The sequence below is a fragment of the Augochlora pura genome, chromosome 7 (assembly GCF_028453695.1).
Source record: "Augochlora pura isolate Apur16 chromosome 7, APUR_v2.2.1, whole genome shotgun sequence".
Taxonomy (NCBI): Eukaryota; Metazoa; Arthropoda; class Insecta; order Hymenoptera; family Halictidae; genus Augochlora; species Augochlora pura.
Genome location: NC_135778.1, coordinates 35,872,279 through 35,885,479, shown reverse-complemented (window position 1 = coordinate 35,885,479; position 13,201 = coordinate 35,872,279). Strand labels below are relative to the sequence as shown.

The following is a 13,201-nucleotide window of genomic DNA, read 5'->3' as shown; positions in this document are numbered from 1 at the left end:
TCGCACGATTTTTTTCTCAACAACCTTTTGCCCACTACGCTTAGTAAAAGTTGAAGCGTAGATATCAAATTGGCAGTGACTTTTTATTCTTTGGAAAATGAACTTTTCACGATCCATCATAAAGACATTAACAGTTTTCTGTAATATATTCTTTAATTATTCTTAAACAATTCCAAACATAACAGTTAAAAATGATATATAACATTATACGATACATAAAATGGTTTCACTCACAGTGTACACTTTATTAATGTAATGTCAAAAGTAATTAAACATATTATTTAGGAAAAATCAGTTACATCGAATAACATAAACGCCTGCGACATCGGTAATTGAAAATCGCTTATTTAATTGTACGCTATTCATTTTTTCGTTTTCTTTTTGGTTCTTATAGATAAAATCTATTGCATTACTCGTTTTCGATATACAATAATAAAAGTTCTTCGACTACGTAATATCAAGGCATAAATAGTTACACCGAGCATCATTCATTACAAATTTGTTTCTTTTTTTATCTTTCTGCTTATTTTATGTGTTATCATTCATACGTGACACATGCTCAACGTGAAAAATCATTCGCCTTAGAGTATGATATTTAATGAAATCGAGCTTGAACCAAGTATGCATAAAGTTCTGGGGCAGAAAACTGGTTCCTAGTGTTCGCGTTGCATTCTATCGGACACTGAAAACCCTAACGTACACAATGGCGAGTGTTGCATGGAATGTGAAAGATTTGCATAAATATTTGAATAACATGACTTTTTTCTGTTTGTTTTAATTTTAATTAAGGTCTATTCTTTATTTGGTTTTCTTCTTCTTGGTCCATCGCCACCCATCGCTGGTTTATCCTGTAATGTTTGAGTAAATTGAAAATTTTATTCAATACGAGCATCGAGATTGCAATGATCTTTTTTTTTACTAACGCTGTCTTCGCTTTCTATTAACTTTTCGGTCCCCTCCTCATTCTCATCGGATTCGTCCACCGATGTCTCCATTTCGTCCTCCACCACCTCGGGTTTTTTCTCAATTTTTTCCTCAGCTTCGGTACTCTCAGTTCGATACTCATTCGATTCCTGTTGCGCTGTCGCCTCCTGTTGCGTTGTCGCCTCCTCGTTTGAGACCAAAGGCTGTTTATCTTCGTCTTTCAAATCATACTTGTCCTATGAAGTAAATATTAGTCAGTTCTGTACTAACTCTATCATTATACCATTTGTCCATTGCATGCTTCTACATTTAATAGGAACAAAACAATAGTATAATTAGCTAGTTGAACATAATTTGTGGGTTCTTTATACCTGAGAAGCAAAGCAGCAACAATATATTACTAGCATAATGGGAATACCAGCAGCTATTATATATACAGCCCATATCCATGGATGTTCTTCTGTAAATGTGCCAATCTGACGCCATATGCCCCACTATGTAAAATAATTGTACAATTATGAAACATGACCACAATCATTTGCACAGTGAAGGTTCCGGATAGTGATATTTTTCTGCTTTATACATATAATACATTTGATATATGTACATATACATTTTCTACGACGAGAGCTTTGTGCTAATACGGGCGTATCAATATCAAATCGCTTAGCTCTGGTACTATTACAATATCTTCGTATAGACACTATAATAAGTAAGTAATTGAAATGACAAACAGGTGTACCTCACGGAACCGTTTCAGTAAGTACCAGATATATAATACGACTGGTATCGCGCAGTACAAGAAATACAACGCCCACCAGCCCGGTTTATAATTCGTAGCTTTTAAAATTCGACCCCACAGAGTTACCTGCATGGCACAGTGTACATATATAACGTATTTACACGTGCGCGCAAGTATTATTCTCCTATTCTTAATTTATATTCTTTTGAGACAGTATACGTTAAAAATATGGAATTACATCGTTGTACAGCAAAAAGAAAAAACGTTACTTACACACTCTTCCGCGATTCTAGCGCGACGCACTTCAAAAGTATCATCGGCCCATTTCTTTGCCACTTCTTCGTCGTCGGTAATCAAAATATTGTCGAAGTATATGTCCGTGGACATAGACCAGAGTTCAAAACCAATAGCGAACTGTAAATAGTGAACTGTAATAAATTTGTTGAACAGCATTATAAAACGATGTAAAAAATGTTATAACATACAATAGATGTCATTCGGAATGGGTGCTCATCATTGAAGTAATTAGGATTGTGTATCAACCTAGGCTTCCATTTTCCTTTGTAATTGGGGTTGTTAATTAGGGGAGGTGACCATTTTCCTTTGTATCGCGGGTTCTTCTTCATCTTCTGCTTGTACAGCCCACAACCCGGTACATCGGTACACTTCGGATTTGGTATGTCGGGAGGTTCCCATTCCCCATCCATTTCCACGTCCCAGTCTTCGGGTTTTACAGAGTCTGGATTAGGTATCATCGGCGGTTCGTCCTCGAGCCACCCCTCAGGTATAACGTCATCTTCGTCTACAATTTGTGCCGGAGCATCTTCGTCCCAGTCATCTGGTTTAGCAGCCGACAGATCTGGGATCTTTTCCCTATCATCCCAGTCTTCGGGTTGTACATCCATAGGATCTTCTATCTCCAAAGGTGGATTCACAGGGGGTGTGAAGTCGTCCAGCAACGAACCAGAATTCACAACTTTATTGTCCACTTTGATTTCAAAACTGTTATCCGGACGGATAATCAAGGCGTAGAGATGAGATTGTTTGTCCTTGAAGAACTCTTCCAACCGTTCCCTTGGTTTTTTACAATGCTTCTCCTCTATTGAACCATTCAGAGGATTTTTATGCCGGAATATAAAATGTAACTGCACAAGCATAATAAGCAAAAATCAGTGTATCAAATGACTATAGGATTAATAGAGGTTTTATCGTTATATACCTTATGATCATTTCCACATTTGTCAGGCCCAAACATTATAGTATAAGGAGATTTATTGTGGAAATTCTTCAAATCCATGTGTTCTGGGTCTAATGTGAGAAGTTTCAAATAAGCCCCTCCACATTCTTGGCCCTCTTGGAAATTTACTTCATATTGTACCACTAATGGTTTGTCTTTGAAATGGAATGGTTTAGATAATAATCTAGATACTGCGGCATGCCTAGCTTTACTCTTAAGCACTAGTCCTAGATCACCCTCATGCGCATGTTTCTTAGGTTCTTCTATTGACCAAACTCCTATAAAAATGGTTAAGACCAGAAAATCCATATGATAGGACCTATTTACGATATGTATTTTTTCTTTAGAATAAAAGCATACCATCATAGTTTGCTATATCTTCGTCTATAGAATCTTTCTTGGCCTCTGATAATACCCATGTCTCCTTAAATTTTTCATGATCGTCGAAAGTTTCCACTAAATATGCAAGTCCAGTTACCTGCGGAGTTTTGTATACTACTTCCGATACTACTACATCCTGAGCATTGTTGCCATTGCTTTCATTAGCTCCGATAATACTACACAGTAGACACAAATAAATGATTCCGTTTGCTACGAGTTTGGCCATCTCGTATGTCTTCCTGAAACCCAAAGATAAAACTCTAAAATTTCTTTTTACAGAAAAATTAATGAGGACTCCTGTAAGATATGTAGGTGTCTGTAAAGTTCAAAATTTTTTTACGAAAAATCTAAAATGAAAATATATCGATAAAGATATTATTTAAAGAAGGTGAAAATAGTAGTATTTGCATTGTTCAATGAAAAGAAAGGAAAAGAAAAGAAACAAATCGGTATTTCATGAGAACAGTTACGTGGGAAGCCTGTATATAAAAGCCACCACAGGCATTAATGAAATTGTACTTTCTTACCGAATTCATGAAAGTTCAGCGACGAAGCATCGATTCCTGAGAGAATATCGCGTTCGATGAGAAAGATACGTCTCGGACTAGATCTAGAAGTGGCTTATTTATTCAATTAAGTAATAACAGTAATTAAATTACGTGTAAATGGACTGTCTCTAGAGGCGTGCGTTCCAAAAAGTAGCGAGAATGCCGGAAACGAGGGGCGAGCTCCACGAGAAAACCGTGTGTTCCACTCGTAATTCAATTAATCGAGTAATCGTTGTCGACGGGATCCTGTTCGAGCCTCGAATCGGTTTCAATGGAACACCGATTTCACTGTCGATAACCTATTGCCAAGGCGCCACCTTCGTACCGAAACGATGTACAAATTTATGTGTCGAGTTCCGAACGAATTCGGTCCGTTCGTTTATTCTGACGTGCGATACCGATTGTACTGATATGTAACGCATAGACCATTTTCCCTGAACATCGTTCTTATAAAACTCAATTGACAGTGATTCTCAATCGACTGCGGTGAGTAATTGTATGTAGCAATTCGTAAAATAGCGAAAGAAAATATACATACGTATTTAGAAAGCATTTCATTAATTCTCAAGTACGTACATAAATAGTTTCGAATGAAAATTTTAAGATGTACACATCGATGAACGATCGGTATCAATATAATATATACATAATATAATATAGGAAAATAGGAAAAGAAGATTGTACAGTTTATTCTGTATGTACCTACATATGTATAATACACATAGTATGTATACATATGCAATTCTTGACAGTTTTTACAAACACTCCTGATCCCCAAAATTTGCGAACCACTGATCTCGAATATCGTAGCGCCATCTTTACCTAATACATATTACGTATGTACATATTTACTTATGACATAGTCGCTGTCGTCAGTATTGTTATATGTAGTTGCTGCATATGTACTTAATTTCTTGTAAACGCATATTATGTTTATTTCGAAGTTCCAAATGCTAAGAAATCATAAAAAAACACTGTCGAAGCGAGTTTGAATGCATTAAGAGAGCATGTGAGACTTAAATTCGGTCACTTTTGGCGCGGGTCTTGTTTCGGCAATATTCGGTCAGTTTCGACTCTAATCGGCAGGCCTCGGCGGCCTGCATAAATATATATAAATGTACATTCATGAAGGAAAGTCATTCCCCTGATTCCTCCTTGTTTACATTCACTTTTGTGTGCATATATACGCTACTTTTCGCGGGAATCTTTTATTCGAACAAATTAGAAAATGTCTGACAACGAGGAGAAACAATTTATACTCTACGAGAGAGATTCACGGATTCCTTGCCGGTACGGAGCAAAATGTTATCAAAAGAATGCAGCTCATCATGAGAAATACAAACATCTACCTTCAAAAAACGTGGTAAGACATCGTAACAATCATTTACGTTAATGTAGTTACGTGCATATCGTCTAATAATAATTATGCATACATCATATATACTTTGTACGTATGTACGACTTCTGATTTTTTTGCAATTCACATTTACTTGAATACACATATACTTTTGCATTTGTAGAAAAAACAAAAAGGCGTAACACGCGGTGTTACCAACAAGAAAAGAAAAAAAATTGAGAACAATGAAGGATTGGATGACACCCCAAAGGTAAAAATACAACGAAAGGATGATATCAAGGTGGACAAAATTGTCAAACAAATTAATAATTCTCAGAATGTGGAAAAGGCTGAGGAGAACGTTGAATCTGTGAAACAAGAATCTGAGTTGGATAACGAAAATCCTATAAAACATCCATCTGCACAAGTTACCATTGCATCTTTGCTAAAAGATTGTAATGTTAGCCTCGAGAACAACAAAATACTTTCATCCGAGGCACAGACAATTATTTCTCATTTGTTCTTAACAGAAATGCCAGAAGACTTTTTTCAATTGTTTGAGTTTTGCAAAATTATTTCTGAGAAAGATCCTCTAAATGTTTTTAAAGCTGCACAATTACAACTTGTGGGCCCTTACAATGTATTCGATGAGACATTTTTAAGTTCAAAAGTTGACAATAAAAGATCATTACTGAGACACTGGAGGTATTATTATGATCCACCAGAATTTCAAGTATGAAGTTTGAATAATTTTTTTTATTATTTGAGAAACAGTTAATATGGATACAACTTTTTTTACAGACTATTATTAAAGTCAATAGCAAGGAAGGTTCGCACATTGGTTACTGGAGGGACGATGCGTCAGAAGGGCCTGTATTTGTTGCAAAGAATGCAGCAATTTCAGATTTTGCAATCGAACTGGTAGCTGAAAACATATTTAGTATGCTTTAGTAAGCAAAATTATTAAATCTTTCAAATGGTGGCATTTCCTTCTTCTCTCAAAAATTATGTATAAATCATTATTATAAATTTACACTCTAGCGTATACCTAGGAGAAAAAATAAAAATGGCTAATCCATTTGAAAAGACATGTATAACGCAGTTGCAACAAAAACTAAAAAACTATGCCCAGGAAAAAAATATAACGTTAAACCAAAAGTCAAGTAGAATGCAGGATAGGGAAAAGAAAGTTGTTGCAAAAACTTTTCACAAAGCTGGAATTGTGGTACCATACAATAAGAAAACTGAGCTTGGATACAGAAACCTGGCAGTAACAGATAGTAAGCGATCTGAAAATATCAAACGAAAATATCAAATTAGTCGATGCTACCGAACCTTAATTTTACTTCTTATCTTTATTTTAGGCGAGTTAAAAAAAATATTGAAACGAATAGGAGATGCCGAAACGGACGAAGAGAGGAAAATACCGTTCTCAAAACTCGAAGAAGTTATAAGACTGGCAACGATTGCAGCTGATGAATGCGATTTCGGCACTTGCTTAGAACTCGGTCATGATCTTTTCTACAGTGGCGTTCCGCATGTGCAGAACAAAGCTTTGAATATGCTTTCTCTTGCTTACAATCTTCTGCAAAGACCACAGTTTTTGGAAATTGTGCAGGCGCATTTGGAAGATAGAAAGAGGGGTCAGAATCTAAGTATACTTCATTGAATTTAGAAGATCTCGTTCCTTCGCAACTTTGTACATTGAGTAACAATTAATTTCAGCAACTGGTGAATAAATATGTATTTCCCTTAATTCAGAAATTTCATACATTGTATGTTGGTTAGAGCATTTGATTATTCGTATACAATTCCGAGTACATATGTACTTGGATACATCTGGATACTTGGATTTTAATTGAATGAATGGATTGTCGCAACAGTGAAAGCATTAGACATGGTACATATGATACTTTAGACAAATACTCGTATGTAAGACTGGTAGATACTATACATAAATGTGTGCATGTGTAATGTATATGTTTGCTACGTAGATACATATAATGTAGCTCTACGAATCATGGAAAGTTCACGTCACACGATGCCAAGTTCTTATCCATTCGTCCCATTATTCTCATGACACATTGCAGACGTAGAGCCAGTTGTAGGTCTCAGAGAACATAGCCTCAAGGTTTGACGATGAATAAAGGACGAGAACGGCGGACGAGGAGGAGGACATAGAAGCATTTCTCAGGATGATTTATACGGTGAGTTGTATCGCGGCCTCGTTTGAGCCGAAGAAGTGAATTTTTCTCGTGACATTTGTCAACAATGTCTTGAGCTTCGATACACGAATGAACAATCAGCGATCATATGATAATGAAAAATTAAGTGGGAACTAAACGGGACCGTAGCCTATGTCGTGGGATATATTTTGTTTTCTATGGTGTCATTTCTACATGGTCAATGTCGATTACTCACACGTTCGCGATGGAAAGCAAAAGTTGTAACAATTTTATAAGCTATGTGGGCCTCGAGGAACATGAAATGCAGGTAATTCTCTACCGCTGATCTTTCATGTAAACATTCAGACATAACCTCAATTAAGAGTTTTCTATCGTACAATATCGTTAATCAAACGTCATTTACTATTACGTTATTACGTTGTATATAGCCATTAGATTCCAGTCGACGTAATCCGCTCTCCGAAAACGGTGTCAAATTACTTCCCGGTGAGGCTCGGGTCACCAGTGCACAGAGCGTTCTTATGTATTCACCTGTCAGCGACCTAAAGCAAGGGACCTCCGGTAATCTGTGGGTTACAAATTTCAAGCTCAGTTTTATCACAACAGACGACCCAAATGAAGACGTAAGTAGATTCGCACATAATTAAATTTTTGATGGATCAACTACATAATTAAATTTTTATTTCATTTGCAGGACACGGTGCGTCAACAGAATCATCTTTATGGTTACATGGATACATGTTTAACCAACATAGAAGATATTTATATAACTGTAAATGATAAGAAAAGAAGACTGGTACCTGGCAATACTGTGCCATCTAAAGTAAAAGGGATATTTATTATTTGCAAAGTAAACATTTCTGGTCATTTTTTATCAGTACTATGAACATAATATCAACATTACATGTGCCATAATGGATTTCAGAATCTACGAACATGGTTGTTTTCTTTTAAATTTTCACCCATTGGACAGGGTAAAAGCTTGTTGACCGCATTGTTGCATCATGCATTTCCTAGCAGACATGACTTATTATTTGGTTATGAATATAGAAATGCTTATTATAGTAGTCTCGATAAAGCTGTACGCTTGTTTCGAGATATATCGGATTGGCATAACGAATTAGAGAGAACCATAAGCAACAAGAAGTTTAGACAATTTTGGAGGTTGTCAACAGTTAATGTAGATTTCAAGCTTTGTCGTAGGTAAATGCCATCTGTGATAAAATCTACTCTGAATGGAATACAAAAGAATGACTAATTTGATTGCAGTTTGACACGATACATAATTGTACCAGCATCCATCACTGATAGTCAACTAATGGATGCAGTTAAGCATTTTCAAGGCAACCGTCCACCGATCTGGTCCTGGTCGAGCGCACATGGCGCAGCGTTAGTAAAAATGTCGGAGCTTTCACCATTGATCACCAATAGAATGCAGGAAAATATTTTGTTTGAGAATGTCCGTAAGAGCCATCCACAAAAAAAGGCACCATTTGTTTTAGAGTTGAACAAAGAAATTAGTATAAAATTGATAGCCATATCGTTTTCCAAATTTGCTAATCTTTGTTCTCCAGGTGAATATATTTCTATACATGCATCCAGCTTTTAGGCATTATCGAAACTCTTGTCTTTCAATAGATCCTGTCTTGTTTAGAGAACATCAGACAGTTTTGGCACCAAGACAACAATTTCTATTCATTACTGGAAAACACGAAATGGTTGAAGCATGTATCATATTGTTTGCAAAAAGCTGTTGAAGCCTGCGAGCACCTGCATTTAGAATCCTCCGTTATTTTACAAGGTGAGTATTTCGAATTACTACTATTCTATTCTGATACTGATTTGAGGAGGTTTAATCTTTCAGAAGGTGCTGGCGCAGATATTTGTTGCGTTATATCGAGCTTAGTTCAATTATTATTGGATCCTTATTTCCGAACTGTAAACGGATTTCAGTCGCTTCTACAGAAAGAATGGGTTGCCGGTGGTCATCCGTTTTGTGATAGATTAGGTCACATTGGCAAGAGGAAATCTGAAAAGGTATACCGATGCGTTTCGCATCTCTTAAATACGATCATGTAAAAACCTTTCTATTTCAAAAGTCTCCAGTGTTCCTTTTATACCTTGACTGTGTCTGGCAATTGTGTCAACAATTCCCTGCGGAATTCGAGTTCACGGAAACGTACCTGACAACGTTGTGGGACGCTGCTCATGTTTCAATTTTTGATACATTTATTTTTAATTGTGAAAAGGATCGGGTGATGGCAGCTACAGCTACGGTAAAAATTTTAAACATAAAATAGTATATCTGCTATTTAATGATAAGAATTAGTTTTATTTTTTTTTTTTTTTTAGGAGCCAAGTAAACCGTTGGTTCTACGAAGTGTCTGGGATTGGAGGGAACAGTTCAGTGAACAGGACATATTATTATTTTATAACCCTCTATATAGTCCTCGTGAAGCAAACGCAACAGAAAAACACATAATAAAGCCACAGTATGATGTGGTGAACATCGAATTGTGGGTTCAGTGTTACTTTCGGTGGATACCACCATTAGAGATCCATAATGGCGGACAAAATCATATAGAGCTTTATGCGAGATTGCTGAGAAACAATGTAAACCAGTTGAAGATAAGCATAAACGGGAATTGTGATTTACCGGTTGCAAAGACGAACAGCTATACTGTTCAAATGAACATCAACAGTTTCTATCCTTTCTCGAATAAGAGAACTGGGAACACGGTCAGCACTCCCATATTAAACAGCTCGATGTTAGCCGCAGAGAGCTTGCTAGACGCGCAGTCTTTAATAACTGCATGCGACTGATATGTACATACCGTGGTAATATTTTTTTGCAGCCCACAAGCTATAGTAGACAGTGATGGTTCAGGCGTTAAGACATATTTCCTGAATCCTTCCAGTGCCAATTTTATACTAGTATTTGCTCTCGCTTATGTATATTTATACTGTAAATACGAGTTGATTTTTGGCGGACACCGTTCTAGTGGTCGTAATTGGTTTATACATTACCAGTTATATGTGCTGTGTATGGCGTATGTATATTGTAAGTTATTCTTTGTCCATGCTTTGTTTTGATTTTACTCTATTTGGCGCTGGAAAGATCGGAAACATCTTTGAACAAAAAAAATACGAAATATCATTTTTGTATGTTACATTGTAAAATGAAAGGATTAAGCAGAATCAATATTTAATAACATGCCGGTGTTATATAAATTAAATAACAATAAAATTATTTTTTGTAGAAAGTCTATGTTCCATTTCGTTTCCCTTCTGAAGTTCCATCCGGCCAAGAACAAGAGAGAAATGTGCACATATATGCACGATAAAGTAAAGATAGTAGTATGTATACATACATGCATTCATGGAAAGAAAACAGGGGGAAGGGGAAGAGAGTCAGTTGGTAGAGCGTTTGAGCATTGGAGCTGCGTTGGCAGCACCAAGTAGCCGCTCTGAATTTCGTATGTACATATTGAAGAATGTTTTATGAAATTGTAAAATTTTCGCCGCAATGTCTGTGACAAACTGTAAAGACAATAAAACATCAAAAAGTACAAGGAAAGGTTATGTTACGCCAGTGAAATGGAGTCCAAACAAAGTTCTTGTACAAGTATTCATTCTCGTCACATGTCTCAAGATTCTCTTGATTCCATTATAGTACGTATCTTTGCATATTCTCAAAATATTGTAACTTTTCAAATGATTCGAGGTTATATACGTTGTTCTACATTTTTTATCATTTATTTGACTTCTAGTTATTCTACAGATTTCGAGGTACACCGCAACTGGCTAGCTGTAACACATAGTTTACCGATTCAAGAATGGTACATTAATACCAGGTCCGAATGGACTCTAGATTATCCACCATTGTTCGCATGGTTTGAATATCTCCTCAGCCATTTAGCGAAGCTGGTTGATCCTGGAATGCTTGAGGTGGATAACTTGAACTATGTATCGTCTGGTACAATTTTGTTTCAAAGAGGTTCAGTTATAGTCCTGGATGTAATATTCGCTTATGGAGTAAGAGAGTACGTCTTTCAAACTTTCTGAGCAACATGGAATTACTGAAACGATTATTTAATACATTATTTTACATGTTTCAGAATTGGAAAAGTGTTTTGCAGCTCCTCTGATAGCTACACGATTTTTATAATTCTATCATTATGCAATATGGGATTGCTGGTAGTGGATCATATACACTTTCAATATAATGGATTCCTACTTGGCATTTTACTATTAGCCATCGCAAATGTATCAAAAATAGATAATCAGGTACATGTGACAGTATTATTTTGTTCTTGTATCGAAACTAAGATGCTTTATGTTTTAGATCTCATTATTGCAAGGAACTCTATGGTTTGCCTTGTTATTAAATTTAAAACACATTTATCTATACGTAGCACCAGCTTTTGCTATTTGGTTGTTAAAATCTCATTGTGTGAACAGTAATTATTTCTTGAAACGTTTATGTGAACTGGCAAGTATTGTTCTTGTAGTTTTACTGATCTCATTTGGCCCATTCGCATCTCAATTATCACAGGTAAGATAATAAAAGACTATTTGTTTGTTTCCTATGATTCATCATGACTGTTTTAGGTGTTATCGAGATTGTTCCCATTTAAAAGAGGTCTCGTACATGCGTATTGGGCTGCAAATGTATGGGCACTGTACATAGGGCTGGATAAAGCAGTGGCAACTATTTTTAAATTATTAGGTTGGATAGAAACTACGAAGATAGCTGTAATGACTGGTGGCTTGGTACAGGAACAGTCGTTAATTGCATTACCAACACCAACTCCAGTTGTAACATTATTACTAACACTTGTCTCAATATTGGTAAATTGAAAGAATTTGATCAGCCATTGCTTATTGTATTGAAATATAATAGTAATCATGTAAATTGTAGCCTGCACTGTACTGCCTGTTTTTCAAAGGAGATTGTAACAAAAATCCAAAGCAATTTGTAAGATGCCTGGTGCTTTGTGCTTTGTCTTCGTTCATGTTTGGCTGGCATGTACACGAGAAAGCTATTTTGACTGCTATTGTGCCACTCTGGTAAGATAGAAAATCATTCTGTCTTGCAAAGCAACAAATTTTTAATCAACTATCCTGCGTGTTTCAGTGTTCTGGCTGTAATTGAGAAAGATGACGCTAGAATATTTTTAATACTGAGCAGCGCTGGACACACCGCGCTTCTGCCGTTACTACATCCAAACAACCTAACACCGTTGAAGATATTACTGCTGTTAACATCTATGGTTGTTTCGTTTTTAGTCATTTCGCGAAGGTTCAAGCAACGCTTGCTACGCTACCACGAAATTATCTATGTTGTTAGTCTACCATTTTTAACAGTATACGATACTGTACTGCACAAACTAATATTTCACAATAAATTGCCATTCCTGCCACAGGCAATTACTTCCATATATTGTGCGATAGGTATCTGTTACTCTTGGCTGTTGTATTATCACGTGTTTCTGCGCTACAACGATAACATTGAGGGCCAAAAAAAGAAGAAAGAATAATAACATTTGTCCATTACACATTTAAAATAGTGTATAAAGAGATAAATGTCTTATATTTTAATGTTTTTTAGATTTCATTATCCCAATTTACATTCCCTCAATTTCTCCAATCGCTTCTTTCAGGTTCTTTTACTCGTTATCGTTCGTGTATCATTTTATATGCTCATGACTGTTCAATAATTATTGCATCTAAAGATCGTTTCAACAAATTACGACAATAGACATAGAAAAAAAGCAGTTTCAAATTTCGCGCGTTTAGTAACAGTATGTATTACATCGTACATACGGTGATGGGACCTACTCCTAC

General features: G+C 36.1%; 4 protein-coding genes across 10 annotated transcripts; 3 read left to right on the top strand and 1 right to left on the bottom strand.

Annotated features, from left to right (window-relative positions):
- Window positions 1-120: 120 nt before the first annotated feature.
- On the bottom strand, window positions 121-4,082 carry LOC144473791 (calnexin). 3 transcript variants are annotated; one of them, XM_078188000.1, is made up of 9 exons: window positions 3,944-4,082; window positions 3,812-3,847; window positions 3,264-3,523; window positions 2,886-3,181; window positions 2,152-2,811; window positions 1,940-2,080; window positions 1,667-1,792; window positions 924-1,160; window positions 121-848 (listed from the first exon to the last, which is right to left on the bottom strand). In XM_078188000.1, exons 3-9 carry the CDS (start codon window positions 3,508-3,510, stop codon window positions 792-794), a joined length of 1,764 nt encoding a protein of 587 aa, XP_078044126.1. In that variant the 5' UTR covers window positions 3,511-3,523; window positions 3,812-3,847; window positions 3,944-4,082; the 3' UTR covers window positions 121-791. The 3 variants fall into 3 exon arrangements, with proteins under 3 accessions (XP_078044126.1, XP_078044127.1, XP_078044128.1); XM_078188001.1 differs by lacking the exon at window positions 3,812-3,847 and having other exon boundaries at window positions 3,944-4,081; XM_078188002.1 differs by lacking the exon at window positions 1,667-1,792 and adding an exon at window positions 1,296-1,418 and having other exon boundaries at window positions 3,812-3,958.
- Window positions 4,083-4,213: 131 nt separating this feature from the next.
- Hpf1 (Histone PARylation factor 1) lies at window positions 4,214-7,295 on the top strand. 3 transcript variants are annotated; one of them, XM_078188005.1, is made up of 8 exons: window positions 4,214-4,318; window positions 5,058-5,195; window positions 5,353-5,901; window positions 5,970-6,118; window positions 6,210-6,448; window positions 6,533-6,811; window positions 6,930-7,068; window positions 7,163-7,295. In XM_078188005.1, the coding sequence occupies exons 2-7, from the start codon at window positions 5,061-5,063 to the stop codon at window positions 7,028-7,030; spliced, it is 1,452 nt and encodes a 483-aa protein (XP_078044131.1). In that variant the 5' UTR covers window positions 4,214-4,318; window positions 5,058-5,060; the 3' UTR covers window positions 7,031-7,068; window positions 7,163-7,295. The 3 variants fall into 3 exon arrangements, with proteins under 3 accessions (XP_078044131.1, XP_078044132.1, XP_078044134.1); XM_078188006.1 differs by lacking the exon at window positions 4,214-4,318 and having other exon boundaries at window positions 4,372-5,195; window positions 5,353-5,439; window positions 5,506-5,901; XM_078188008.1 differs by lacking the exons at window positions 4,214-4,318; window positions 6,930-7,068; window positions 7,163-7,295 and adding an exon at window positions 6,894-6,924 and having other exon boundaries at window positions 4,375-5,195.
- Window positions 7,242-10,608, top strand: LOC144473790 (myotubularin-related protein 10-B). Of its 2 annotated transcripts, none has more exons than XM_078187999.1 (9): window positions 7,242-7,375; window positions 7,783-7,977; window positions 8,049-8,204; window positions 8,280-8,557; window positions 8,624-8,928; window positions 9,009-9,155; window positions 9,219-9,391; window positions 9,454-9,630; window positions 9,707-10,608. In XM_078187999.1, exons 1-9 carry the CDS (start codon window positions 7,364-7,366, stop codon window positions 10,175-10,177), a joined length of 1,914 nt encoding a protein of 637 aa, XP_078044125.1. In that variant the 5' UTR covers window positions 7,242-7,363; the 3' UTR covers window positions 10,178-10,608. The 2 variants fall into 2 exon arrangements, with proteins under 2 accessions (XP_078044125.1, XP_078044124.1); XM_078187998.1 differs by lacking the exon at window positions 7,242-7,375 and adding an exon at window positions 7,527-7,661.
- A 33-nt stretch (window positions 10,609-10,641) lies between these two features.
- On the top strand, window positions 10,642-12,957 carry Xit (ALG6/ALG8 family glucosyltransferase xit). 2 transcript variants are annotated; one of them, XM_078188003.1, is made up of 7 exons: window positions 10,642-11,026; window positions 11,125-11,397; window positions 11,473-11,641; window positions 11,700-11,909; window positions 11,966-12,205; window positions 12,276-12,424; window positions 12,492-12,957. In XM_078188003.1, exons 1-7 carry the CDS (start codon window positions 10,881-10,883, stop codon window positions 12,892-12,894), a joined length of 1,590 nt encoding a protein of 529 aa, XP_078044129.1. In that variant the 5' UTR covers window positions 10,642-10,880; the 3' UTR covers window positions 12,895-12,957. The 2 variants fall into 2 exon arrangements, with proteins under 2 accessions (XP_078044129.1, XP_078044130.1); XM_078188004.1 differs by having other exon boundaries at window positions 10,900-11,026; window positions 11,136-11,397; window positions 12,492-12,955.
- Window positions 12,958-13,201: the final 244 nt, after the last annotated feature.

What these genes read in the sequence shown, in the direction of transcription:
- LOC144473791 (XM_078188000.1), bottom strand. Translation starts at nt 3,510, where the DNA reads ATGGCCAAACTCGTAGCAAACGGAATCATTTATTTGTGTCTACTGTGT. An exon ending in TACTGAAACGGTTCCGTGAG is followed by an intron (nt 1,161 to 1,666) that starts GTACACCTGTTT and finishes TTTACTTCATAG; the next exon opens with GACAAGTATGATTTGAAAGA. An exon ending in TAATAGAAAGCGAAGACAGC is followed by an intron (nt 849 to 923) that starts GTTAGTAAAAAA and finishes CAAACATTACAG; the next exon opens with GATAAACCAGCGATGGGTGG.
- Hpf1 (XM_078188005.1), top strand. Translation starts at nt 5,061, where the DNA reads ATGTCTGACAACGAGGAGAAACAATTTATACTCTACGAGAGAGATTCA. An exon ending in AACATATTTAGTATGCTTTA is followed by an intron (nt 6,119 to 6,209) that starts GTAAGCAAAATT and finishes TTTACACTCTAG; the next exon opens with CGTATACCTAGGAGAAAAAA. An exon ending in TTTGGAAGATAGAAAGAGGG is followed by an intron (nt 6,812 to 6,929) that starts GTCAGAATCTAA and finishes CCCTTAATTCAG; the next exon opens with AAATTTCATACATTGTATGT.
- LOC144473790 (XM_078187998.1), top strand. Translation starts at nt 7,575, where the DNA reads ATGTCGATTACTCACACGTTCGCGATGGAAAGCAAAAGTTGTAACAAT. An exon ending in TCGAGGAACATGAAATGCAG is followed by an intron (nt 7,662 to 7,782) that starts GTAATTCTCTAC and finishes CGTTGTATATAG; the next exon opens with CCATTAGATTCCAGTCGACG. An exon ending in GATTTCAAGCTTTGTCGTAG is followed by an intron (nt 8,558 to 8,623) that starts GTAAATGCCATC and finishes ATTTGATTGCAG; the next exon opens with TTTGACACGATACATAATTG.
- Xit (XM_078188003.1), top strand. Translation starts at nt 10,881, where the DNA reads ATGTCTGTGACAAACTGTAAAGACAATAAAACATCAAAAAGTACAAGG. An exon ending in TTCGCTTATGGAGTAAGAGA is followed by an intron (nt 11,398 to 11,472) that starts GTACGTCTTTCA and finishes TACATGTTTCAG; the next exon opens with AATTGGAAAAGTGTTTTGCA. An exon ending in ACTGCTATTGTGCCACTCTG is followed by an intron (nt 12,425 to 12,491) that starts GTAAGATAGAAA and finishes TGCGTGTTTCAG; the next exon opens with TGTTCTGGCTGTAATTGAGA.